This window comes from Boleophthalmus pectinirostris, unplaced genomic scaffold (genome assembly GCF_026225935.1).
Source record: "Boleophthalmus pectinirostris isolate CB_2022bp ecotype Guang Dong unplaced genomic scaffold, ASM2622593v1 HiC_scaffold_4, whole genome shotgun sequence".
NCBI lineage: Eukaryota > Metazoa > Chordata > Actinopteri > Gobiiformes > Gobiidae > Boleophthalmus > Boleophthalmus pectinirostris.
The window spans coordinates 20,221,140-20,246,770 of NW_026571353.1; the positions used below are offsets into that span (position 1 = coordinate 20,221,140).

Genomic DNA, 25,631 nt, shown 5'->3' on the forward strand with positions numbered 1-25,631 from the left:
ACAGCTGCACGACTCTTTGCTAAAAGGTGATCCTAAATGTAATTCACCTAAAATCATGACAATTATCTCACAAGCAAGTTTTAAAGGGCTCATATTACACAATTTTCTGATCTATGTTATAATGTTGTTTCCTCATCAAAAACAATGTGGAGTTGTGTTTTGCTTCATTCACACAAATCAAGCACACAAATCTTGCATACTTTTCTCATATGGAAAACAGCCTGTTCCACCTTGTGATGTCATGTGGTAATACTGTAAGTGCTACACTGTGTCTTTAAACTCCATGCACCTTCTACTACAATCATTTGTATAATGAATAATAACATTTCCTTCACACATGTTTAAGTAACTCAAACATGTGTGACAAACAAAACATAACTCCACGTATGAGTTAACAGCGTCATAACATGACATAAAGCTCATAAAAGTCAAATTTATGTAATATAGGGTCTTTACAGTACTAATTTCAAGTGTGATCATCTTAAAAGAAAAGAAACATACAAACACACACAGTATGTCAAGTGCAGGTTAAACAGTTGGTCTGCTACCTTTAAAACTCCTCCACATCAATACTAGGATGCCACACAACTTTACAGCTGACAGAGCACCTTCTCTTTTAAATCCAGAGCCAAGGCAGATCAGTTTTTACTAGGTGGTGAATCAATGACAGACTGACAGACTGCTGCAGGCCATAAAAATATTGTCAATACTGGCAGGGATGGGTCATATACTATTATTGTTATCTGTGATATTGTTCATATATTGGTAAGATTTCCTGACATACCAAGCCAATATTTTCTACAGTTTTGAGAGCAATGAAGCTAAACGGGTGGCTATGTGGTTAAACATACATCATAAAAATACAATAAATAATATTTTATCTGAGAAACTATATATTGTTGAGAAAAGGTAAAACACTTAAATGTCTGGCACATCTGACATATTCACTGTTTTGATGATTACCTTGGGTGCATTCATATTAACTTTGCATCAGTGGTTTAACAATCCATTACTCCACTAGTAGTTATGTTCATGAATTTTCACTAAATGAAAGATAACTACAGCATTAATGATTAAAGCCTTTTTAAAAAATCAATTGAAGAAGAATCAATTTGAAGTAATCAATATATCATATCAAACTGTATCAAAATGAAAGCACATAGTATTAAGATACATATTGTATTGTGGTCTATAGTGTACTATATCGAGTTATGTAAACTCAAGGTATGAATGTGGCAACACTTTGGTTGTTTGGTTTGGTCATCCAGCATAAAAATGTGAAATGAAAGAAAAGGGTTTTTAATGAGAGCCATGTAATAAACAGTTTTGTGATACTAATTAAAGAGACAATATTTTTAGAAACAGCTTAACAGCAGGGTGTTTCCAGGCTGCTCCAGCATCAGTTGAACAGCACAGTCACGACTAGACAGGAGCACACAGAAATAAGCTGTGTGTTTTTGCCTTTGTTTCTCTGGTACAATGGAGGCAGACCCCTGGGCCCAGCAGATGTGGCTTTCATGAGTGGCGTATCTTTCAGCAGGTGTGATGATTTGATCCACACAGTCAAACCAATCATTCTCCGACAAAAACGTTCAACAAATTGTGGTATCTTTTAGGGAAAAAAAACTAAGAAGAAAATGGTTATCTTATGCTTGAGTGCACTCTGTAATACAGTTCATTTCCTTAAAGCTACAGCTATTGAGAGACACAGAAAATAATATTGCTAAAATGCTCAGCTATCAGTCTGTCAGAGGAGTCTGTGAACGAGTGCAGATAAAAGCAAGATCATAATTTGAACTGTTGTGTTTAGGTAAAGTAGTTTTACCCGTTTAGTTGCGCAGATTCACAATTATCACATTTAATGGTGTGAGACTGCCAGCCAGCTCACCTCCACAGTTGATGGAGCAAGACAGTGATCTTGAACATTAAAGTTAATTATCACGCCTCCTCTTGTTTCCCTCTCAAGTGTGGAGTAAAAAAACAACACAACAGCTATTAACTAGGGCTGTAGTTATATGACTTAAAATGTAACAATGTCAACAAGAAATATTATCAAGTGGGGGGCCAAGAAAAAAAAAAATCGTTGTACCTGACTGTATTCATGTAATTACGCTCACAATTAGCATGCGTGTTTGTGTACATCTTCAAAACTCAAAAAGCTCTCTTTCACCCTGTGATGTCATCAAGGTGTAGATTTCAACAGCTACCTTTTACCTTTAGTTCTGTAGAGATTGGCAATTCCAGGGTTGAAATTATCCAAATGACTGAAGTGAAGGTGTATAGAGTTTTTAAAGTTCTTGTACTACCACATGACATCATAAGGTGGAACAGAGTGTTTTCTGGCTGAGAGAAGAGCTCAATCTAAATATGAATGAAACAACTCCAGGTATGTTTGTGATGAGGAAACAACATTATAACATGGATAAGAAAATAGCATAATATGGGCCTTTTAAGCATCTGGTATATGTACTGGCCAGCATGTTTTGTTAAGTAAGACAATATTTCCATAGTTTAGTGTACAGCATCCCACAAGGGGCTAGAACGCTTGGTGCATCTGTTACCACAACAACCTTCCAGGCATGATGATAAATGCACATATTGGGTAAACAAACACGCCGTGATGCTACGATCACTATGCTGTTGACTGACTCTCTTGTGCTAGCATGTGAGTGAGGACGCATCCTGTAGTGTGCGCCATCTGTCAGCTCATTACTCAGCACACATTCAGGAACAAACACACACACGTATGTACGCAAGCCCACCATGGTAGAATGCACCATACATGTTCATGATTCTCTAGTATGTTTATCCAGCTCTCACGGGTAATATAGTGCCAACAGGCTTTATAGTAATATTAAACTAATGGATAGTGATAAGGCAAAGGCAGATAGTGGATTGTACACTGATGTAAGAGTGGGGTTATTTATTTACTTGTTGCAATAGTAGTCCATATAATTTTAATTAGTTTTGAATTAATTGAATGTAAAGCAGCCCTGGGAATAGGCAGTGAGCTTGCCATTACAGAATACATTGCTTCTCTGCAGGAAGTAAAGAATCACACAGCTAGCAGGCACTTCACAGGCACTTACTAATACTGTGCTTAAATTCTCTTCCTACCCGTCTTACTATAATACATTTGAAACCGAGGCAATATAGTTTCAAGATTTCTTCCTGATAGATAACCAAACACAGTCATGGTTAGGGTTGAGCGAAAATGTAATCTTGATCTCATCCCTGTGTGGATCTGCTATTTTGATGATGCCGTATATGATTGACTGCTTTTCAGTTCATTCTCCTATTAGTCAGCCTCCATCATGCTCTGAGTGAGTGACAGGTGGATTTAACCAATCACAGTGAAGTGTGATCTCTCAGTGACTGCAGATGACTCAAACAATACGAAGACACAAAACTTAAATTAATTTTGATCAAATCAAAAATTGTAATCTGAATGAATTCTCACATCTACAAATTGAAGTCAGTCACCATTAGTGAGAGAAGTATTACTAGTTAAATTTAGAAAAAAAATTAAAAAAATAATAAATAAATAAATAAATAAATGGGCTAAAGCCAACGAAAGTCTAACTCACTAAAAGCTGAATAGCCCTGGACTCTGCCAACAGTGCAAACCCTCTCCTGGGACCATCACTGCCTCTCCCAAATCTATACATGGATTTACCTCAGTGCTTTGTTTACTCCTGTGTGACTCTCTCTCTCCGCCTGTCTCCCCCACTCTCTCTGTCTGACACTCTATCCCTCATCCACTGTGCTTACTTCATCAGTTGTTATTGCTGTCACTGTCTCCCCTTAGTCTGCTCAGGGTGGGCTTCAGCTGCATCCACTGTGCCAGTTTACTATTCAGTCCCAGACTCCAAAAAAAACAACAAAAAAAACAAAGATGATTGACCTTTAGGTAACTGTTTAGTCTAGAAGATAATTCTCATAACTCATTCTGTCCAGTTATAGCAGATAAATAATGTGGTTTACTGATCCCTTTGGTGAATTACATTAGAATTTGAATGAATAATATTATGACCTAGTCTGCACATTTAATTCTAAAGAAAGAAATATCTCAAGCAGTAGGTGAAATATTTTGTAATGGTGCTACAGCTGGAAGTTATAATGTTATAGTTACAAAGAATACAAAAATGCTGTAATGGCATATTTTATTAAGAATACACAATGTAATAATCTGCAAATCTATTGTTATTATTAATAAAAAATCTATTTTTCTCTTCAGCTTTATTCTATTACTTTATTTCCCCTCAGTTACAGCAGTGCTACCAAATTACCACACAACGGAGGTCGTGACTCAAACTTGACTCCAGAGCCTTCCAAACAGATAATAGGATTCATGTCCTCTGGGTGAGTGTGTACCCTTGACTCGGCACAAAGTGTGGACATTTCCCTGCGTCCAAGCAGAACACTGCTTTGCTCCACAACTCCAGAATACATTTGCATCTAAAATGTGCTCTAGAGAGAAACTTTGTAAACTGTAATCGTTTTTCTAATTCCACAGAAAACTAACTTTAGCAAGAAACTAAGGCATTCTTACTACCTTAAGCACAGGTGTCAAACATGCGGCCCGGGGGCCAGATCCGGCCCTCCAAGACCTTTAATGTAGCCCTCGGCTGATTTTCTACTAAAATATTTTAATTATATTTTCTATTAAAATATTGTAAATTTTCTGTGGTGCTTATCAGAGCAGCGTCTCCAGCGTCTCTGTGCGTGGCCCCTCCCACCAGAGCAGCACAAATGAAGACTTGTCTCTTTCCAAACGCTCTTAAAGGACAATCGTTTTGACTGTTGACCGTGACACCCTCATCAACAAAATGTCCAAAATGAGAAAAGTGGAGCTGAGTGCAGGATTTTCCAAGAAAAATTAACTTTTTCCTATTTATACAAGTTAATGTTAAACAAGTTCATGTTAAAACCTTGTGTTGAAATTTTATTTTTCTTAAAGTTTCAGGTTGTTCATAATATTATAATATTTTGTAAAAGAAAGAGTTCATCAATTAAAAAAGATTTCTGTAATAGATTTGTGTTTCTCTGGCCAAATATTTGAACTTATTGTTATTTTTGGGGTTTATATGCCATGAGTTTTCTGATCCGGGCCCTTTGGGATCAAAGTCGGTTGGATACGGCCCCCGGACCAAAATGAGTTTGACACTCCTGACCTTATGGATAATACCAAAGCATTTATTGTTGTTTACATGATACACAGCAAAACATATGACAACAGACAGAAAACCTCACTAATACGAATTTTAAAAAATAAATTATATAGAGGTACTGTGGGGGTACTCGGGGACAGTACCTCTGGACTGGCAGACCGGGGTGGTGGTCCCTCTGTATAAGAAGGGGACCGGAGGGTGTGTTCCAACTATAGGGGGATCACACTCCTCAGCCTTCCCGGTAAGGTCTATGCCAGGGTACTGGAGAGGAGAATCCGGCCGATAGTCGAACCTCAGATCCAGGAAGAGCAGTGTGGTTTTCGTCCTGGCCGTGGAACACTGGACCAGCTCTACACTCTCCATCGGGTGCTCGAGGGTTCATGGGAGTTTGTCCAACCAGTCCACATGTGTTTTGTGGATCTGGAGAAGGCATTCGACTGTGTCCCTCGTGGTGTCCTGTGGGGGGTGCTCTGGGAGTATGGGGTCCGGGGCCCTTTGCTAAGGGCTGTCCGGTCCCTGTATGACCGGAGCAGGAGCTGTGTTCGCATTGCCGGCAGTAAGTCAGACCTGTTCCCGGTGCATGTTGGACTCCGCCAGGGCTGCCCTTTGTCACCGGTTCTGTTCATTGTGTTTATGGACAGAATTTCTAGGTGCAGTCAGGGGCCGGAGGGGGTGCGGCTTGGGGACCACAGGATTTCATCTCTGCTGTTTGCAGACGATTTTGTCCTGTTGGCTTCATCGAACCAGGACCTCCAGCGTGTCCTGGGTCTTCCCCGGGGCCTCCTCCTGGTGGGACATGCCTGGAACACCTCCCGAGGGAGGCGCCCAGGAGGCATCCGGAACAGATGTGAAGGAGCAGCGGCTCTACTCCGAGCTCCTCCCGTGTGACTGAGCTCCTCACCCTATCTCTAAGGGAGCGCCCAGCCACCCTGCGAAGGAAACTCATTTCGAGCGCTTGTATCCGCGATCTTGTCCTTTCGGTCACTACCCAGAGCTCATGACCATAGGTGAGAGTAGGAACGAAGACTAACCGGTAAATCGAGAGCTTTGCCTTTCAACTCAGCTCCCTCTTCACCACAACGGTCCGATACAGCGACCGCATCACTGCCGAAGCTGCACCGATCCGTCTGTCAATCTCACATTCCGTCCTCCCCTCACTCGTGAACAAGACCTCGAGATACTTGAACTCCTCCACTTGAGGCAAAGACTCCTCACCCACCCGGAGAGGGCAAGCAACCTTTTTCCGGTCGAGAACCATGGCCTCAGACTTAGAAGAGCTGATCTTCATCCCAGCCGCTTCACACTCGGCTGCAAACCGCCCCAGTGCACTGGCCTGGGAACGCCTCGGGGTCCCCCCGGAGGAGCTGGAGGACGTGTCTGGGGTGAAGGAAGTCTGGGAGTCCCTGCTTAGGCTGCTGCCCCCGCGACCCGGCCCCGGATAAGCGGACGAAAATGGATGGATGGATGGAAATTATATAGATAATTAATGTGATTTTTTTTTTTTTAAGCAGAATTAGAATGTGATTTTTATTACATCTGCCACACACCCTTTTGTTCATACAACCTCGCTTAAAAAATAACTGTCATTCTAATGCCAGTACATTTAACATTATGCTCTTGGGTGTTGGGACCATTGGGACTGCTTCTAAGTCACAAAATGTTGGAATAACATCTGAGCAAGTCTACAAAAGAAATAGAACAATACAAGTTTTTAATGAGCATCAAGGGAGCAAGTTACTTGTAGCACATAACACCTGCAGTGCTATAAAGTTATAAATCAAGATACCAAATATATCGGCTCTGGGTAGTGAGAAGTATTTCACTGTTTAATAATGTGAGACAATCTACTTCCTCTTACTGAGATTTTCACTCTTAGAATGTAATCTCTATCATAACAGCCATTTTCCAATTATGCTCATGGTCACATTGTTAGAGGCAGAAACAGTATAATATTAACGATGACTTTGGTGTTTACAATCAAAGCATAACACAAAGCAGAAAATTATGTTTACCTGACATTTATTATTTGCCATTTCGAATTGAAATTACTCAGCATGACACTGAATAGCCTGAATGCAATATTAGATTATTCAGAAAATAACTACTACACATTGACAGTGTAAGTATAAAAAGCTCTCTAAGACTGTACATAATAATTCTGTGTCAATGCTCTAGATCTAGAATAAAACCCACACTATCACACTGTAGTAGCAAACTTTAACAAGTTTTACCCATGTGAGTCATTGTGTTGCATTATTAGCGAGCCCCCCGGAACTCTCCTCGAGCTACAAGATTTCATTACAGAGTGAAAGCGCAATTGGTCTCCTTCTCCGGTGACTGTAAAATCTTACCTGGACTACGGTAAATTATGCTTTCTTTTATATGTCTATATATCTATCCCTATTTTGTAGAGATGGACAATATGGCAAAACATTTTCCTTATTTTGTAAGGCTTTTCCATGTATTATTTATTCATTGTTTATTTAATTTTATAAATTTATTAATAAATATATCTTTCTTTCTTAATTTCTTGAGCATACATCTCATGCCTTTAAAATGATGATATGAAACAAATGAATCTCAATTTGATTAAAATTCAATTCATTTTACAACCCTAATTCAATGGCAGATAAGTAATAATAATAAAACATGAAATAATACAACAAGATTGGTCATGAATCTAATTTTCCAAGACTCTCAAATGAGGAAAAAACTTTAGCCAATTCAATATTATTTGCCAGAAAGTTAATAAACAGAATGGAAAATAGATTGGGGCTTACCTGAGTGGAATTCATAAATAAAAAACAATACAAATATTCCTGGTAGCCCTTCAGTGTTATCTGTCTTTTAGCTGCTTAGACTGATTTAGGTACAGCACATCACTGCATTTCTCACTCAGCTGGTGTGTTACAACAGATGAATCCCCTGGCTAATAAATCCAATCCCTTTCTAAGTCCAGAGGTCAAAGAAGACGGGGCTGTGTAGCAATGTCACCACAATAAATGAGCACATTAGAAGAGAACGTGCCTGTCACTGAAATCCGACCAGGCCATCGGGATTCCAGCATGCTCAAAAGTCTTAGTATAGATTTTACACATGAGCAGTCTGGGACATAGGTGAGGTAAAATATAACACATTACGTAAACAATGGGAAAATATTATTACATTGAAATACGAAACAGCCAGAAGCTCCATTATAAATCAAACAAAAATGATGAGCAATGGTGTGAAGTGTGAAGGGACATTTCTTTTCATAGAACGCCAGGGCCTGCAGTTATAATCATAGCAGCCACCTGTTAGAAAAGGACAGACACACAATTGAAGCTAATGTTGATGTAAATGTGTCCTAGTAACAGAATGTAAAACAGAACGCTCATCTGATACAGATTTTTTATTTATTTTTTTAATCTTAGGCGATATCCAATATTTGACTTGCTACTGTGGTTAATAACCAATACTTATCTATACAGTTCAAGACTTCAAGACTATCAAGACTTTGAAATCTACAGTAAAGCCTAAAGTAAAGTAAATTGATATTAGGTGGTAGTAAAATTCAAAAATTAACTAAATAGAACAAAATGTATTAAGCTTGGATATAACTTGCATTTTAGCATGAAGTAAATTTGGGATACACTGACTCAGCTTATAGCTATAGCTTTAAGTATCTCCCGATACCCTATACCAGTGCATTTATTTCCTTTAAACTAAAAGAAAATAAGACCAAACTGATAAGGACGTTGTATGTATCTGTTATTTATCCCTCAGTTAACTCCTGAACTTTGTATAAATAAAAGATCAAACATTATGAGACTTTCTGGGCCAAATGCTACCAGTAAATTGTCTTACATCAGTTTTATGTCTAGTCAGGATATCGGCTGAAAAGATTTTTGGAAGCCTATATCTGAAAATGTTTCCGTATCGGCACCGATATCCAATACTAGAATTGTAACTGTGGATCTCTAGTACTCACTAGTCAGAAAATAGAGTAATATGGGTCCTTTAAATCTAAATTAAATGTGTAACTGGTCATAATGCATACCAGTTGTAGATAGATTTCTTTAAACTTTCTTTAAACATGTACAACTGTTGACTGCACAATGAACCTGCATCAGTGGTTTTGCATAAGTCATTTAAAATGCTTTACATATATTCTGAAATGCAAGACATTATGGGTAAACGCTTGTAATAGATTTGACAAATATAATCTAAAGGCAAACCGTGAAATCTAGAACAACTTGTTGATGTGTGACTTTTACACCTTCAAAATGCAGATCCTGTCCCTAGGTAGAAAAGGAGATGAGTAACAATAGACACCCTGTCAGTTTGTCAACAATGCTTCAAATCATCAGCTGTCACCGATAGAGGGCACTAACTCCCTAAGTCCCCTTTCTAACTAGGCCTGCTCAGCCACACTAAGCACTGACCATGGCACTGACACACACAAAAACAGCCTATAGCTCCAACAACAGCCAGGGATTATATGTATTCCAACTGGTATCAAAATTTTGCACAAAAATCTATTTATTAATGAACTGACAAAAATAACATTTCTACAACAATTGTATCCACTTGCCTGTTTCTAATAAAGGCCTTCTAGATATTGAATCGAATAAATTAATCAGTCGATGATACATATACTTCCAGACCAGTGAGGCACAAAATTGTGTGCTGACTGTCTGTAGTGCTGATGAATAGTGAGGACGTTAATAAGGCAGGCGGAAATACAAGTAAATTGTCTTAAGGGCATTCATAATAACAAAACAGCATCAAACACTTATGTGCACTTATAAACACATACTATATACTTTTTAGTATCTGGTTTGGTTACAGAAACTGTAACTTTGATTTCAGCACATGAAAGCCAACTGTTTGATCCTTTGCATCTACAAAAAGGCAAAGACAATCATAATTGACCCAAGTTGCTCGACTGCACCATGACTTCATCTATGGCATTAGTCTATATATAGTCATTTATAGTGTGATTCATACAATCTATAATAACAGACAATTTGCCCACAAATTGTAAATATATCAGTAGTCATTTTTGTTTCCTAGCATCTAACAATGTATAATGTAAAACTAAATTTTGTTCTGACAATAAGATCATCTTTCAGAAACGTGCAGAATCTCCACATTTGCATTGATTCCACAGGACAGAGATTCACTGACGACTGGGACTCTTCGTCTTTGTTGTAGGGAAACCTCATTTGCAAATATTCAATATCCACTGACCGCTGAGGATGTGGGGTCCACATTGAGTTGCAAATGATTTATGATTCATTAGCATGAGGAATATGGAAACCATCAAAAAAGCCTTTGGTCACTACATGTTGTGTTCTGTGAGAATAAACCACTACCCATCTGTGTGCGTTAATGGTCTCTTATGTCCACTGTGTCTTGGGCTTTCATCTGTGCAGCAAAACTGAACTATGACTACTTTCAAATAAATACATGCAAATGTTAAACCAAGGGCAGTAAATATGGCCAGAAGAGTACTGTTCAATAAAGGAAAAAAGAAAGAAAAAATATACCAGTTTTATCTCTTGGTGAACATAAACCTCAGTGATAATACTACTACTTTTTGAGTTTGAGTTTTGGTCAAAAAACACAAGACATTTATGTGGCAGGGGTTAGTAAACCTTTAAACCTGGAAAGTAAATTGTCTAGTGCTGTTTATCCATCCATCCATTTTCATTTTCTTCCTCTTATCTGGGGCCAGGTTGCGGGGACAGCAGCCTAAGCTGGGACTCCCAGACTTCCTTCACCCCAGACACGTCCTCCAGCCCCTCCGGGGGGACCCCGAGGAGTTCCCAGGCCAGCCGAGAGACATAGTCCCTCCAGCGTGTCCTGGGTCTTCCCCGGGGCCTCCTCCCGGTGGGACATACCCAAACAACTCCCGAGGGAGGTGCCCAGGAGGCATCCGGAACAGATGCCCAAGCCACTTCAGCTGGCTCCTCTTGATGTGGAGGAGCAGCAGATCTACTCCGAGCCCCTCCCGTGTGACTGAGCTCCTCACCCTATCTAAGGGAGCGCCCAGCCACCCTGCGGAGGAAACAAATTTCGAGCGCTTGTATCCGTGATCTCGTCCTTTCGGTCATTACCCAGAGCTCATGACCATAGGTGAGAGTAGGAACGAACACTGACTGGTAAATCGAGAGCTTCGCCTTTCGGCTCAGCTCCCTCTTCACCACAACGGTCTGATACATCGACCGCATCACTGCAGACGCAGCACCGATCCGCCTGTCAATCTCACATTCCGTCCTCCCCTCACTCATGAACAAGACCCCGAGATACTTGAACTCCTCCACTTGAGGCAACGACTCTCCACCTTACCCCTCTCAAGGAGTTGGGTTCCAGAGCCCAAACTGTGCGTGAAGGTGAGGCCGACTATATCTAGTCGGTAGTGCTCAACCTCCCGCACAAGCTCAGGCTCCTTCCCCCCCAGCGAGGTGACATTCCATGTCCCCAGAGCTAGTCTCCATGTCCAGAGATCCAGTCGTTGAGGCCCCTGCCTTCAACCACCGCCCAGATCTCCTTGCACCGGCCCCTTAAGGCTCCTCCCGCAGGTGGTGGGCCCACGGGAGGGCGGCCCCAAGTCACTCCTTCGGGCTGTGCCTGGCCAGGCCCCGTGGGGGAAGACTGTCGAGCTCCCACCCCAGGCCTGGCTCCAGGGTGGGGCCCCGGTGACGCCAATCCGGGCGACGTATCTGGACTTGTTGGTGCACTCAACATAGGGGCTTCTGAACCATTCTTCGTCTGACTCATCCCCCAGGACCTGTTTGCCTTGGGTGACCCTACCAGGGGCATAAAGCCCCCGAAAACATAGCTCCCAAGATCATTCGGGCACTCAAACCAAACCTTCTTAAACCCACAGACAGATGGGTTACGCAGTGTATTATTTGTAGTTTTGACGGAGTCATAAATCGATGACAAATGTAGATCTAAATAAGTCTATATATTCATTGATGGTTGTTGGTTGATTGTTTTTCTTTGGTTCTTGGTGAGAAATTGTTCATCCAATGCACCCATATCATTCAAGCAAATATGAAAGGATGTCTGTTAAGGTCTTGTGCCTATAACCTGAGAATCTTACAGAATCCACATGTGAAAAATACCGAACCCATGCTCGATATTTGATTATCAGATACACTTGCCGGGGAGGTATTTACAAATGTGAAGTGGGATATACAGCTGTCGATAAAGACTGTGTGACTCTGAAGTTCTCACTTTTTAAAAGCACAAAAACTATGTACACAGAGAAGTGCAAGCAAACAGCTTATTAATAAGTGAACAGGCAGATTAAACTCAAGCAAACTAACACCTTACATTCTCTTCTATGATATTATACATATATAAAATTAACCGACTAATACAAATTTTGTTGGTCCAGCAATCGATCCATTAACAACACAAAATTATATACAAGTTTACACTTATTCCTTTTTGAGAATAAGTGTACTATGGTGGCCAAACTGAACCTCTGCCACTGAGATAGGCATAAACACTTGTCACTATGGTGCACTTAGGATGGTTATTGTATCTAATTACCATTCTTCACATAAGTCCAAGGATCCATGAGCTGTGTTGTAGATCAAAGGTCACTTTATTTCCATAAGAAAGCAAATTAAACAAAAAAAACATCCTTTTAAAATGAGGTGGAGCAATTATGTCATCAGACAATGCACCTGTATACCTGGCCTTACCTCCACAGGAATAATTCAAGGGCGCCACCCGCAGGCCAATCAGATGCCACACAATTTGGCTTGCACTATTGCATCATAATGTAAAAACATGTATGTTGCTCAATAAACAAATTGAAGGGAACTGAACTAATAAATGCTACAGCAGATTTCTATTATGACACATGAAAAAACATAAAAGTAATAATTTAGACAATAAACAAATCTAATATGATCTCAAACTGGCAATCTACATGCTTTGTAATAGCATACTCATTCATAAAACATGTACCCTTATCTTCATTAAGGCGGGATCAACAGGCAATAGACATATTAGCCAGTGTATACCAACAAGACACTTGGCTAGAAACAGACAGCTCAGCCCATCTACAGTGTCTTTATCTCCTGTCAGTCAAACTGCTGTTAGCATCGTGAGAGTGTTTTATTTTTCCTGGCAAAAATCCTGAGGAGCCGCAAGTTGAGCATCACTCAAATGCTTGTCAATTTCTTTTTCCCATTGCCCATAGTTCTGCCAGCTGATTCAGATGTAATGACTCTAGTACTGTAACATGCACAAAATATATGGTAACAATGTGTCTTATTAAGGGCCAAACACATTCATTAGCCATCCTCTTATTTTAAAATGTATTGGATAGTGTATGGGCTGAATAGGAAAAAAATAACTAAATGTAATCAGTGCATGTATTAGTAACCATGACAGAAAAACTCTTAAATGTTGTGAATGTTTAAGTATTAGTCAAGTAGAATGGGAAGCATAACATTGCACTCTTGCATTTTGAGATTTATTTTTCACTGCTTAATTTAGTGCAAAATAAAACAAAACAAAACAAACAAACAAAAAAAGAACACAGTGGTGAATGTGTTCTCATAGAACCAAGGGTTGTGCAATATTCAACATGTATCATATTTGCTTCAAATTGTAACGCATTACATTTTTCTGCTACAGTTTATTATGAATGATAATTTTCTATGCCTTAGATAAACTGTGCCACTGAATTGCTCCAATATTCTTTCAGCAGTGACTGAAAGTAATTTCTTGCTCATAGTGATTTATAAATTCTCAATCCATTTATGAAATTGCAGCCTGAAGCGGCAAGCTTTCATTTAAGTAATGTGAAGTTATAGTACTACTAATACTGTATTAGAAAAGGACTATAAAGCTACCACCAGAAACTGTTGCTGACTTATTAAAACAAAGTGCATAGTGCAACAAACTCCAGAGCACATTGACAGGAAGTATGCATTTGACAATAATTTGGAACATCATCCTTATATTTTCATGTCAAAATATTAAATTACTGTAACCGTCTTCTTTTGAATTAAGAGGTATTTGGGGTGACATTTAAAATGTCTTGTGTTCAATAATCAAGCCATCTTTAGTAGAGTTCCCAAGCCGCATTGACCCACATAGTGGCACGGAGGGTAGACTACTGTAAACAACAAGTGCATCTGGTCTGTCAGTGATCGGTAAAGATTACGTACTGGCAGATTTCACAACAGAGAAAATGCACAGTATACAAAGTAATCAGGCAGTGTTTTCTCTAAGTGGCCAGTTCCTTCTAGCTATGAGTTACTTGTCACAGGGTTCACATCAAGAGGCACTCTGACTCAGCATGTCGAGATGAGGTGCACTCGCTGCATTGGACCTGCTATGCCAATCTGTAGCATTACAGCTGCATCTCTTCCAAAATAGTCATCTGCCATGAAAACGAGTAAGCACAGGGAGCTCCAGACCACACGGAGCCATCAGTGAGACTGATGCAGCCAAGGTGCTCAAGGACACCGGGACTGACACATGCTGGAGAGGCGAGGCTGCTCTAGGGATAGGGCACACATGCACTACATGCGTGCACTGTGACGATGACGTGTGGCCAAATAATCACCTTGTGATCTCTAGATAACTAGTTATGACACATCTAGCATTGTAAAAGTGCTGCTCAACAGCTATGGCTAACTGTTCCCCACTCTACGGGGCAACGGGAAGGAATCGTGCACTCACGGTCGACGTGCGGATCACATGACGCAAGCGCTGCACCGATAATAACCCAATTAACACAGACATTTTCTCACATCTTTCGTCTTATAATTTACCCCATATTGTCAGAGTAGATGCCCTTTACCAGAATCACAAACTGTTATCACTGAACTGTATCTCACTGACTGCACGTGTTTTTACTCACAGAATCACTTGCGTTTTTACGCAGCAGCTCTTCTTCTGCCACTAGAGTAGTCGGCTCAACCACCAGTTTCTCAAAGCATGCCGAACCGAGAGATGAGCTCTTCTGTTGATGCATAATCAAGGATACTGTCAATTTAGGACTTCCGTGAGCCGACAACTCAGGTTTACTTCCCGTGGCGCCAGAAGCAGCACCAAGGGGCTCGAGCAGGCTCTGTCCGCCGCTGCTAGTGCTGGGACCCGACTCCAAGCCATAAGACTTCTTGTCTTCAAAGGACTGAGATAAATTGGGCTGAGACGACGAAAACACGCGGTCCAGTTGTTTCTTCTTCCGCTTAAACATCCATAACCCTGATTCCTTTTTACTCCCCTCAGCACCGCCGCCACCGCGTCTTTCGGATCCTAGTTTAGGGCTTAGCCATGGCTTAGTTTTCTCCTGGAAATTCTTCCACATCCTCCGCTGATAGGACATAGATTCTGGACCGGGGTCGGCCTTCGGTGATTTTTGCTCCATAGTGCCCGAACAGCAACCAGCCAGCCTGAGAGCCCACTACGTGTGGCGAGACGATGCCTTCTGCTGATGATCAGCTGAGTGGCCGAGAGACGCCGAGTAGAAAAGGCAGTTTATCTTCCAACGAACCTTTACGACTCCCTTGAAGCCGACACTATAAATTAAGTCATCCAATATTCCGAATTGTAAAACGGGTCAATAAAGTTGTCCTATATTGGTGCCGAGCGCCTATACTTCCTCCTACTTCCTCAAGTTTAAAAAAAAAAAAAAAAAAAAAAAAAAGGCTTAGATTGGATGTTGCGGATCTCCGTCGTATAGTTCGTAATGTTCTATTTTCTGTGGTATCAAACTTCACAGTTAATTGCTCTATTTAAAATGCAGGATGAGAGTGCACCGCGCCTCCCTCTGGTCAGCCGTGTCTCTTGGCTGCAAACCCAATGCTGTTGCATAACACATCCCCCCATGCTCGTGGTGATGTGTAGGTTTGTAGTCAACTCACCACATGTGCCTTCGCATCCACTGCAGAGCTAAGGATGCGTGCTGAAAGTCAAGATTTTTGAGCCTTTTTGTTACACTAGGAGCAGGCATCTTTCTCACGATATCCTTTCACAATATTTCCGGGTCTGTGATGTAAACAGTAACTTTTACAGCCCTCATCTTGCTTCAAACTGATGAACAGTCTTCTCCATAACATGGAGATGGTTCCTACAATATATTTACATTAAATCCAAACCCATAAGGCAGTGTAAAAACCCTCGTGCTGATTTAACTGACATGAATGAAGCCACTCTGTCATGGCCTCGACATAAGAGAAAGTGATGTGTGATGGTTGCAGTTTATAGCAGCACTGTCCCTGAGTAAAGGACAAACTAGACACCTAAGTTGTATGATAAAAGTAAGCAATGCTGTAACAGTGATATTGTATGTGGCTTTGTGTCTATGGACAATATAAAGCAATATCCCTTGTAAAAAATCTGCCTACTGCAAGAAGCCCTAAGTCCTAATGGAGATGAAAGAGAGAGAGCCAAACATTGCGTTGTTACTGGCATTTCCTATAGGTTTATACAGAGAACCGATGAGCCAGCAGTGGCCTGCTGAAAAACGTCCAGACATTTATAATCTATGTGTTAAACTCTGATAGACTTTTTTGCTTTGTTTGTCAAATACAAACCAAAAAGCTTGATTTTATAACTTTGTTCCATACAGGAAGATCAGTAAGAAAAGAGTGGATTTAGATTGAACTAGGGCTAAGATAAGCAATAAGCCTTATTAATTAATCTTGGTTAGCATAAGTGTTTGGAAATAGCATGCAGCATTTCTAGGAGTCTATGCAAATTAGATTACTCAATACTCATAAATTAAAGTTATAATTAAATATAGCTTGCACAATGACATTGTACTCACTTCCTCCCTTTTACTAATTTTTTATGTGTGAATAGGTTGTGGTTTTGATATCTCTTAATAATAAGCTGTGCTTCAAAATCTAAATAGTTAATTCAAAAACCTTTTAGCAACTTCTTCATTAATTTTCAAATGGAGTTCTAACTGCCAGGTCAAATGGTTTGCTGAGTGCGCAGTTTTCATCACATGTGACAAATTCACTCTGACAGATAGGCCAACCCACTGAAGGAGTCTGTAGTGTTACCAAGTGACAACCCAAACAAGCGCTGAAAGACACACAAGCAGCCTGTGAGTATTCACAAAATGAATGATTGTAGAATAAATACAAAAAGAATACAGTTGTTCTATTCCATTCTATTCTCTATGTTGTATCTACTAAAGAGAGAGATACTTTATTGAGGGAAATTACTACACACAGTCTGAGTGAAAAGTATTAAGGGGTGTATTTCTTGTAGTAAGATAAGATAATAGATTTATTTCCAGTGTGCAGAATAGAGGTTCCATTTGTAAGTCTTTCCCTCTGATATCTGTGGGGATTGTTTGTATCCATTTTAGGGAGTTATTTTGTTGTTAATTTTAATCAGATCTCACCTCATCCCTCCCATCTCTGTGCTTTAGTTTTGGCCTGCATTTGTATCCTTCTCAATCAAACCCATTGACCTCCATTATAACAAAACTTTTTAAACCCATTGTTGTTTAGACATTATATGCTTCTGGGTTGAAAGGGAGAGTTATAAGAGCTACAGAAATGTTCACTTTTACCTTCCTTTGTCCTGAGTAATTAGGCCCCTCATGATAATTAGTGACTTATTGTTCTACATAATAAATGGAACAATAATTTTGAAGAGGGGAGGGCAATATTTATCGCAGGTAATTTTCCTTTGTTCTATTGGGAAACTTTTTGTTATTTTGTTGTACTATCATAAGATACAAGAAGGTTTAATAAGTAACTTCTGTGACTTCTTATGTGTTTCATGTATTTATTGCAGCAAAATATTGTACATACAGAATTGTTTTTTGGGGTAAAATTCTATTTTATGGTTATCATGTGAGTAGCATAATGGCATTCAATATTATCATTTACCCTCTATATTTTCTTACACTATATATTGTACTTTAAAATGCATAATTGTGACAGACCTAATACTAAATAGAACACTGAAGATCAGGGGATTGAAATTATGGCCCAGGGGCTACATGTGGTCAAGCATCCAGAATTTTATGGCCCTACTAACCCCTTCACCCATTCTGCCTAGTTTATAGGCATTTTATACACGATATTGCGTATACCAGTGTTTTAGAGTGATGCAGGCTACTAGCCTGAATAAAGGTAGATCGCAGAATACACTGTCAAACCTATTAATGGAGGTTTTGTTTATAATGACTTTTCAGTCAAAACAGAGCTCACTCTGCTTCTGTGATCCCATCCTGCAAAAGTCAGATTGAAATCAAACTCCTGGTCATGTTTGCAACAGAACATCAGTCTGAAATGGCTCCCACAGAAATGGGCTTTAAGAGAACCAGGTTCTAGCCATGAACTGATGTTTATTTGAAATTCATTTGAAATTTGAAAATCAATTCACAAATTTGTTTTAAATTCCCATGCTGTTAATGTGTTTACTATTAAAATAAAAACAATTGTCAATCATTACATCAATAATTAATTAATTAGCTGCTACACAATACATAATAATGCACTTTTTTGCTACAAATTATTTACATATATATATATATATATATATATATATATATATATATATATATATATATATATATATATATATATATATATATATATATATATATATATGTATATATATATATATGTATGTATATATATATATATATATAAGAGGGGTCAAATAACATCAAACCAAATAATTTTCTTCACCCATTTTTATATTTTTATTAAAACTATATATTTAGTAATAATTGATTGTAACAATTTTATATAATAAAAAGTATTTCAGCTCTTACTCTGGGGTTACCTTGTTTTGGTAAGAACTGATCAGTTCAGTGTTCAGTCCTATTAACAATGCTTTTCATCTTTGGTCTAGAATGTCAAATGTGCTTGAGTTACCTTTGCATCACACCAACCAGAGGTAAGAGATTGGATTGAACTCTAAAATCGTAATTTTTCAGTTTCTTGAAAAAAATTATTAAATTACACTGGGAAGCCAATGGTGACCTTTTTCTAACAATGCAGTGAATCACACAAATAAAAAATAAAAATAAAGGTTTACCTCACATTAGGGGGCACGGTTACATCACACCAATAACAGATTTGGCCCAGGGATGACTTAAGGCTACACAGCGCCCTATTCTGTCTTTCTCTGTTACATGAACGTGAGCTCTGTTATGTAAATGCCTAAATTGGGCTTCTGCTTTCTCCCTGTGTGAGGCCTGATGTTCTGGCGGGCCGTGGTGAGGACAGGGCTCTGGCTGTGCTGCTGGAGCAGGCGTTCAGGATCAAGGAGGAAGTGTCCTCTGGTCTGCAGAGGTGTGAGGGAAGTGCCCAGGCACAGACTTTGTCCCGCACACTGCTGCAGAGTCACATCCTCACCATCACACGCATCGTCCAGCAGCTCAGTGTCAATGTACAGGTACATCACATGTAAACTGTATTCAGGGGCAATCCAATTTAGTACTGTATTTCTGGACAATTCACTCACATGGCCACTCCAGTCACCAATATGAGACTGCATGAGGAGTCCATTGGTCTCCCTGCCCACTACACTGGTTAAACAATGGAATAAATCTAATAAAAAAATGAAGACATTAATAAAATTAAATACACATTTTTCAATATTAATCTAGAAGTATTTGTGTAAACAGAATGTGTAGGATTCATTTGTGTTTAAAATATGATATGTATGAATCAACATGCACAGCTGCAAACTATTTCACCCATTACGATAAATCATGTGGATGTCTTTACTTCTTGTAAGCAAGTAATAATTCAAGCCATGAATGAATAATGTATTTAAATTAACAACAGCCATATCCCCACTGGCTCTCATTACACATACGAGTACTATTGCTATTTGCTAAGAATACGTCAGAATGGACACACTCCATACATTATATTTGGCAAAGGCTGAAAGATGAGGGACTTGAGTATACATATAATAAAATAAAATTGCGAATGCTTGTGTTTTACCTGAGCAGAGCCTGCAGCGGCAAATAGTAGAGCGAGATTGGGTTACAAATGGAACCACACAGGCTGTTCAATGGCTTGACAGCAAAAGCATGGCTGGCATCGGGGACCTGAGGGGACGAGTAACCAGGTATGTTTATATCAGGAACCAAGAAATTACAATTAATTTAGTCACAGATTACACATATTGTTTTCCCTTTGCATCACAGGGCTTGCAGAACATGGTTGCTAGCAGTTTTCTATTACACATTTAGATCAGTAGTCACAAGATATTTAGCTTTTCAAGTAGCACCAGGATGCAACACCAGGGCAAAATCTATCTGCAAACCAAGATAAGAACATAAATTGGTATCTTAAAAAAAATTTTGAACTGTAGAGAATTATTAATGAAGCTTGCATGCCAGATACTACATAGATACGTAGATATAACTTGGACCAGTGTTTAAAAAAATCCTTAAGTTCTCTATAAAACAGTGAAAAGTGTCTCAGTTGCACTGTACCTTCAGGGTCATCCATGTGTGTCTTGGGTCCTCAGGTGTGATGCGAGCCTGGTACAGCTGAGTGCTGAAGTGAAGAGCACAGAGAGGCAGGTGATGCATCTGCAGCATGAGGTGAACCAGCTCCGATCAGCTGTGGAGCTCAGGATTAAAGAGGTGCATGTTAAGGTGAGGTTTTTATTTATTTAAAGCACTGGAAGTCTGCACTGTACACGCTGTTATTCATTATACATGATTTTTTTAAAAGCTTGGAATTCAATATGATACCGCAGATACTTATAATTAAACAAGGCATAATGAACACATTGTAGAATAGTACCGGTATACAATTTCTGGATTCTGTCTTCTTTTTCATTTCCAGATAATCAAATTTTATTACATCAGGATACAATTAATATAAAGCAATAATATACTCATAATACAGAATAATAATAGTTAAATGTGCACTATGTCATTTTTTTGTTTTGGAGGTCCCTCACCTGCTTGTTTCTGTGGATATGTAAATGTTCTGCCTACAGTGTTCCACAGTATGACATTAAATAACTGTACCTAACCTTTATTCAATTACATGTGGTTTTATATATCAATCTACTTAGAAAAACAGGGATTATGATTATGAGCAGGGTTGCCTCTCCCCAGATCTGAACTGTAACTTGGTCTGGTTTGGTCTCCATGATGATAGAAATAGCCATATTTTAAAGCATTCCAACCAAAGTAATAATATTAGGAAAAGCGCTTGATGGACCCTCCAACAGAAAAGCTATACAATGTACCTTAAAGGTTATATTGTTCCAGTATCTGTTCAAATTAGTATTCTGACACTACTTTTAGTGTCAGTATGGGTGTAGATTTTTTGAACCTAGTAGAGTACAGTATAGTACAGTAGAGTACACAGTACTATACAGTTGTATATGAGCATGGATGCTGCCACTAAATGTAATAGTCACAACACACTAACAGGCCTGGGCTGGCACTTTCACTCTCAGTTTTAGTGGCGAGTAAATCACTCAGAGCACATTAGATGTGGAGCAGTGGTCAAGCATGTGCCATAAAGATAATTGAAAATGCAGAGAAAGTGGGGCAGAGCTAGTTCTGGAGTCACACTGGAGCCCGATACGCTAGACTCAGCACAAATAGCAAAGGGGAGAGGTCATGTTACAGATACTGTAAATACATTGAGAAGGTATTAAAGTATTACATTACAAAGTATTTCTGCTGTGGTCTTGCTTATGTTCAGCTGCAGCGTGACCTTGGCCGATTGGAGGCTTCCTTGGCAGAAGTGTACCAGATCCAAAGGAGCTTCATGTCAGAGGTGCAAAACCAAGCTGGAAAAGCAGAAACCCAGTAAGGATACATGATACTATTTATAATACCAATATTCCAAATGAAAAGTTGAAATGCAGGGACACAGTAGGGATCTGATACCGATACTATGGCTTTAAGTGTAGGTTCTCTCAAAACACGTTAACAAATTTGACCCAACTATGTTTTTTTAATTTATCCTGCAAGTAACTACAAAACACCTTTGTATGAATTCAAGTTTAAACATTATGAGAAATCCTGGGCTTGCATCACTCAGAAAATGGTCTCCTTACATTCAGATAAAGGCCCAATCAGGATATCAACTGAACAGATATCATGGGACTGATACCTTATCCAGCAATTTTTTCTGGATGAGCAATGTTATTTGATATGTTATTTGAGTATCGGTATTGGTGCATCCCTAATTGGGAGAAACGTGTGCGCGTGGGCTGAATGATTTGAGGAATGACATTTTTGTGATTGTAGTTACATTTGCAATTTATGTTTCTAAATTAAGACTCTGTTCAGAATGTACATTTTAAAGTGGTCATTAACAAACTAATACAAGAATTCAAAGTCCAATATGAATACTTCACATATCCATTATTATTTCCACAGACCAGAGTAAAATGGTAGTGTAGTTTAGTCAGAGCCCTGCCGTGACTGAACAGGGTTGTGGTGTGTGCATCATTTTGTCACTTCACACAGGAAATGCTGAGGTCCATATCTTGTGTGCAGCAGTAGACAAAGCACCCCACAAGGATGTGTGAAGACCATATGACTGGTTACATAGCACACATGCACATGCATGTATAGTGAGTACATCAAAAAGATGCTTTCACAGAATGGTCTTTTGTGTAAGAGGACTCCTTCTCTTTTTATATTGAAAATCTAATGGGAGAAAATATAAAATATAGGTCAAGTTTGCAACACTCCCCATAGTATAATTTGCTTAACTTCTGATTATAGAAAGTGTGACAAGTCCTTGTTGATATTATAACAGAAATCAAAACAACTCCCAACCGTGTCCCCAATTACAAAAGGAAACAATAGCTGCTGTACAAATCTAGCCTCCATTATGTCAGAACAATGAAGACTGAAGTGAAGAGGCAACAGCACAAGACTTCTGTTCTGTTATCTCTTCACTTCAATTATACCATTTGACTTGACTAAACAGGCTAAGTACAGTCAGAATAAAATTAATTTGTTTTAGACGCTAATTATAAATATGTAAAACAATCATTAATTTTGAATTGTAAATAAAGTCATGGTAACTAACTAAAGGGTCTCATCCTAACCCAAAACTCCACTGTGCTCTGCAGACTGTCAGAAAAGATTATGGAAGTTGCAAATCAGTCCAATACACTGAAGAAGTGGACAGAAAAACAGACTCAGCACTGTGTCCAGTCATTTGAACAAAGCCATCGGCAACTACAACAAAATATGGTATTTTTTGGCAATTTAACAAAAGCACATATATACTGATGAATGAAGAAGTAGTAACTATTTTGTAGTTATTAAACTAGGCATTTTTTATTATTGTCATACTATATACTACTGACGTATATTACTGACACGATAGAGAACATTGACTAGAGCAGAAGAGGGCCATATGTTGAAATTGTTGAAAGCATCAGTGAAGTATTAATACTGAAATAAAATAAATAAATGTAAAAAAAAAAAAAAAAAGCTGCTGAAATTGCTGAAATGTCTTAGACTGGTCAGTCAGTATCATAAAAATATTGGAGAAATTGGGGTTAATGTTGTTTATTCCACGAGAGTTTGGTTAGTGTAGCCTTTGTAGAGTGAAAGTGGCTAAAGATTTTGTCTCACTATTCAGTACAAAATTTCAGAATTCAAAAGTTATTATGCTGAATTTGTAGCAGGAGGCAGAGCGTGGACTACTCAACAGACTGCAGGCCCTTGAAATTGGTCTGGAACAGTTCAGAAGTCAGCAGGAGCAGGCCGTGTGCAATCAGGCCGAGAGGCTTAAAAACATGGAGACCAGACTCAGCAACAAGGTGGACGCACTAGAGAAGATCCTCCATCATGAAGTGCAGCTGCTCAAACACAACTACCACAAAGGTCTGTCTGCCACACACTGTCAGGAGCAAGCAAACACAAGCTGCATCTGTCCACCCAAATGCCACGTCAGGGAAAATGTATGCACACATAACATAAAGGCTTCAAATGCTTTAAATAAAAATTCAGAACATTTTATAACTATTTATCTACTATTGTGAGGAAAATTCTAGAATATAACAAAATAGCTACACCCCTGGTTTCCTACAAACCTATAAATGAGAAGTCTAGTTACTTTTTGTGCAGTAACCTATTTTTATGAACAGAAGCTATTGCTGCCTGTTCAAACTGACCTTCAAGTCTGTTCAACATTAAGTGCTGCAGTACCAGATGCTTTGCATTTAAGTTGGTATATATTTTACACAGGATGCCTTTACCTCACTATCTTTGTGTTTGGATGCAGAAGGCAACCGATTTGTAGAGATAACCCCGAAAGAAACAGGCAATTAAAATATAATAAAGATATATAAAGTATATGAGATGTTCTGTAGCTGCCATAGCCTGGCTATGAGGCTCAGTGTTGGGCTTCTATGGCATCTCAGAGCACAGCCACCTCAAAACTCATTTCCCCCCTGAGTCCAGGCAGTAGATCTCTGCATTCACAGACACGCTTCATACGAGCGGGCTGAAGGCTGCCTCACTAAATAAGAGCAGAGTTAAACAGCACAGTACATCATCCCTCAGCCAAATCTCTGTTCACCAGAGCCGCCCATCCCTCACTCTACACCTCAGAGGAGGAGGACATGGAGCAGAATACGCCATGTATAACTGATATGTGTCATAAATATTATAGGCACTCTACAGATATAATGTCTCTATATCCTTTAAGTTCCAGGGTCAAAATCCAATTGAAGATTAATTATCATGTATTGTTAATGTCTTTTTTTCTAATTTAATCAGGCAAGTTACAGCATTTTATCAAACAAGAATTACAAAAAGTGTTTGCATTAAGACATACACTAAAGTAACTAACATAATTGATACGTTAAAGGTGAAGTTATGCCAGAAAAGCTTGACACTATTATTTTATTTTATTTTTTTAATTTAGGATTCAGGTCTGTGCACGATGCCATTGAAACACTGAAGGAAATAGCAGACCTCAACTCTCGCCTGCAGAAAGGAAAAATTCAAAAGGAACTCGCCAGATTTGAGTTGAGCTGAGTCATGTGTATAACTTCTAACAGAGAATACAAGAGCTTATCATCAGATCTGAGGAGAATGCTTAAGCAGCAGTGACCTCTAGTGGCAAGCCCAAAAAACGTAGTGGTAAAATATAATAAAGAGTAAGTAAAAATGTGTATTTTTATCTTTATTCGCATAAAAAAGGTCTATCTTCAGAAGCCAAACAAACGTGGGAACATAGAGCTGATCCCTTCTGGCAGTCCCGTGAATGACTACAAGTAAAATCATTTATTGCCATACTGTGGAGCATGGTGCAACTTTAAGATTGAAAACACATTTTATTATTAGCCAACAAGCATTAGCCATGCCCCACATGTGTAAATATATACATATACACATATATATATCCATATATATGTGTGTGTGTGTGTGTATATATATATATATGTGTGTGTGTGTATATATATATATATGTGTGTGTGTGTATATATATATATATATGTATATGTGTG

General features: G+C 39.0%; 2 protein-coding genes across 4 annotated transcripts in view; one reads left to right on the forward strand and one right to left on the reverse strand.

Moving 5' to 3' along the window:
• The window catches only part of mctp1a (multiple C2 domains, transmembrane 1a), a 106,567-nt gene extending 90,761 nt beyond the window's left edge, over window positions 1-15,806 (reverse strand). For all 3 annotated transcript variants that reach the window (XM_055161399.1, XM_055161398.1, XM_020917527.2), the window contains exon 1: window positions 15,052-15,806. In XM_055161399.1, the coding sequence (XP_055017374.1) occupies window positions 15,052-15,561 (510 nt within the window). In that variant the 5' untranslated portion in view covers window positions 15,562-15,806. The remainder of the gene's footprint in view (window positions 1-15,051) is intronic.
• A 3,211-nt stretch (window positions 15,807-19,017) lies between these two features.
• On the forward strand, window positions 19,018-25,158 carry fam81b (family with sequence similarity 81 member B). Its single transcript, XM_020917617.2, has 7 exons — window positions 19,018-19,061; window positions 19,361-19,562; window positions 20,128-20,246; window positions 20,652-20,781; window positions 21,851-21,925; window positions 23,799-24,000; window positions 25,046-25,158. Exons 1-7 carry the CDS (start codon window positions 19,018-19,020, stop codon window positions 25,156-25,158), a joined length of 885 nt encoding a protein of 294 aa, XP_020773276.2.
• The last annotated feature ends 473 nt before the right edge of the window (window positions 25,159-25,631 follow it).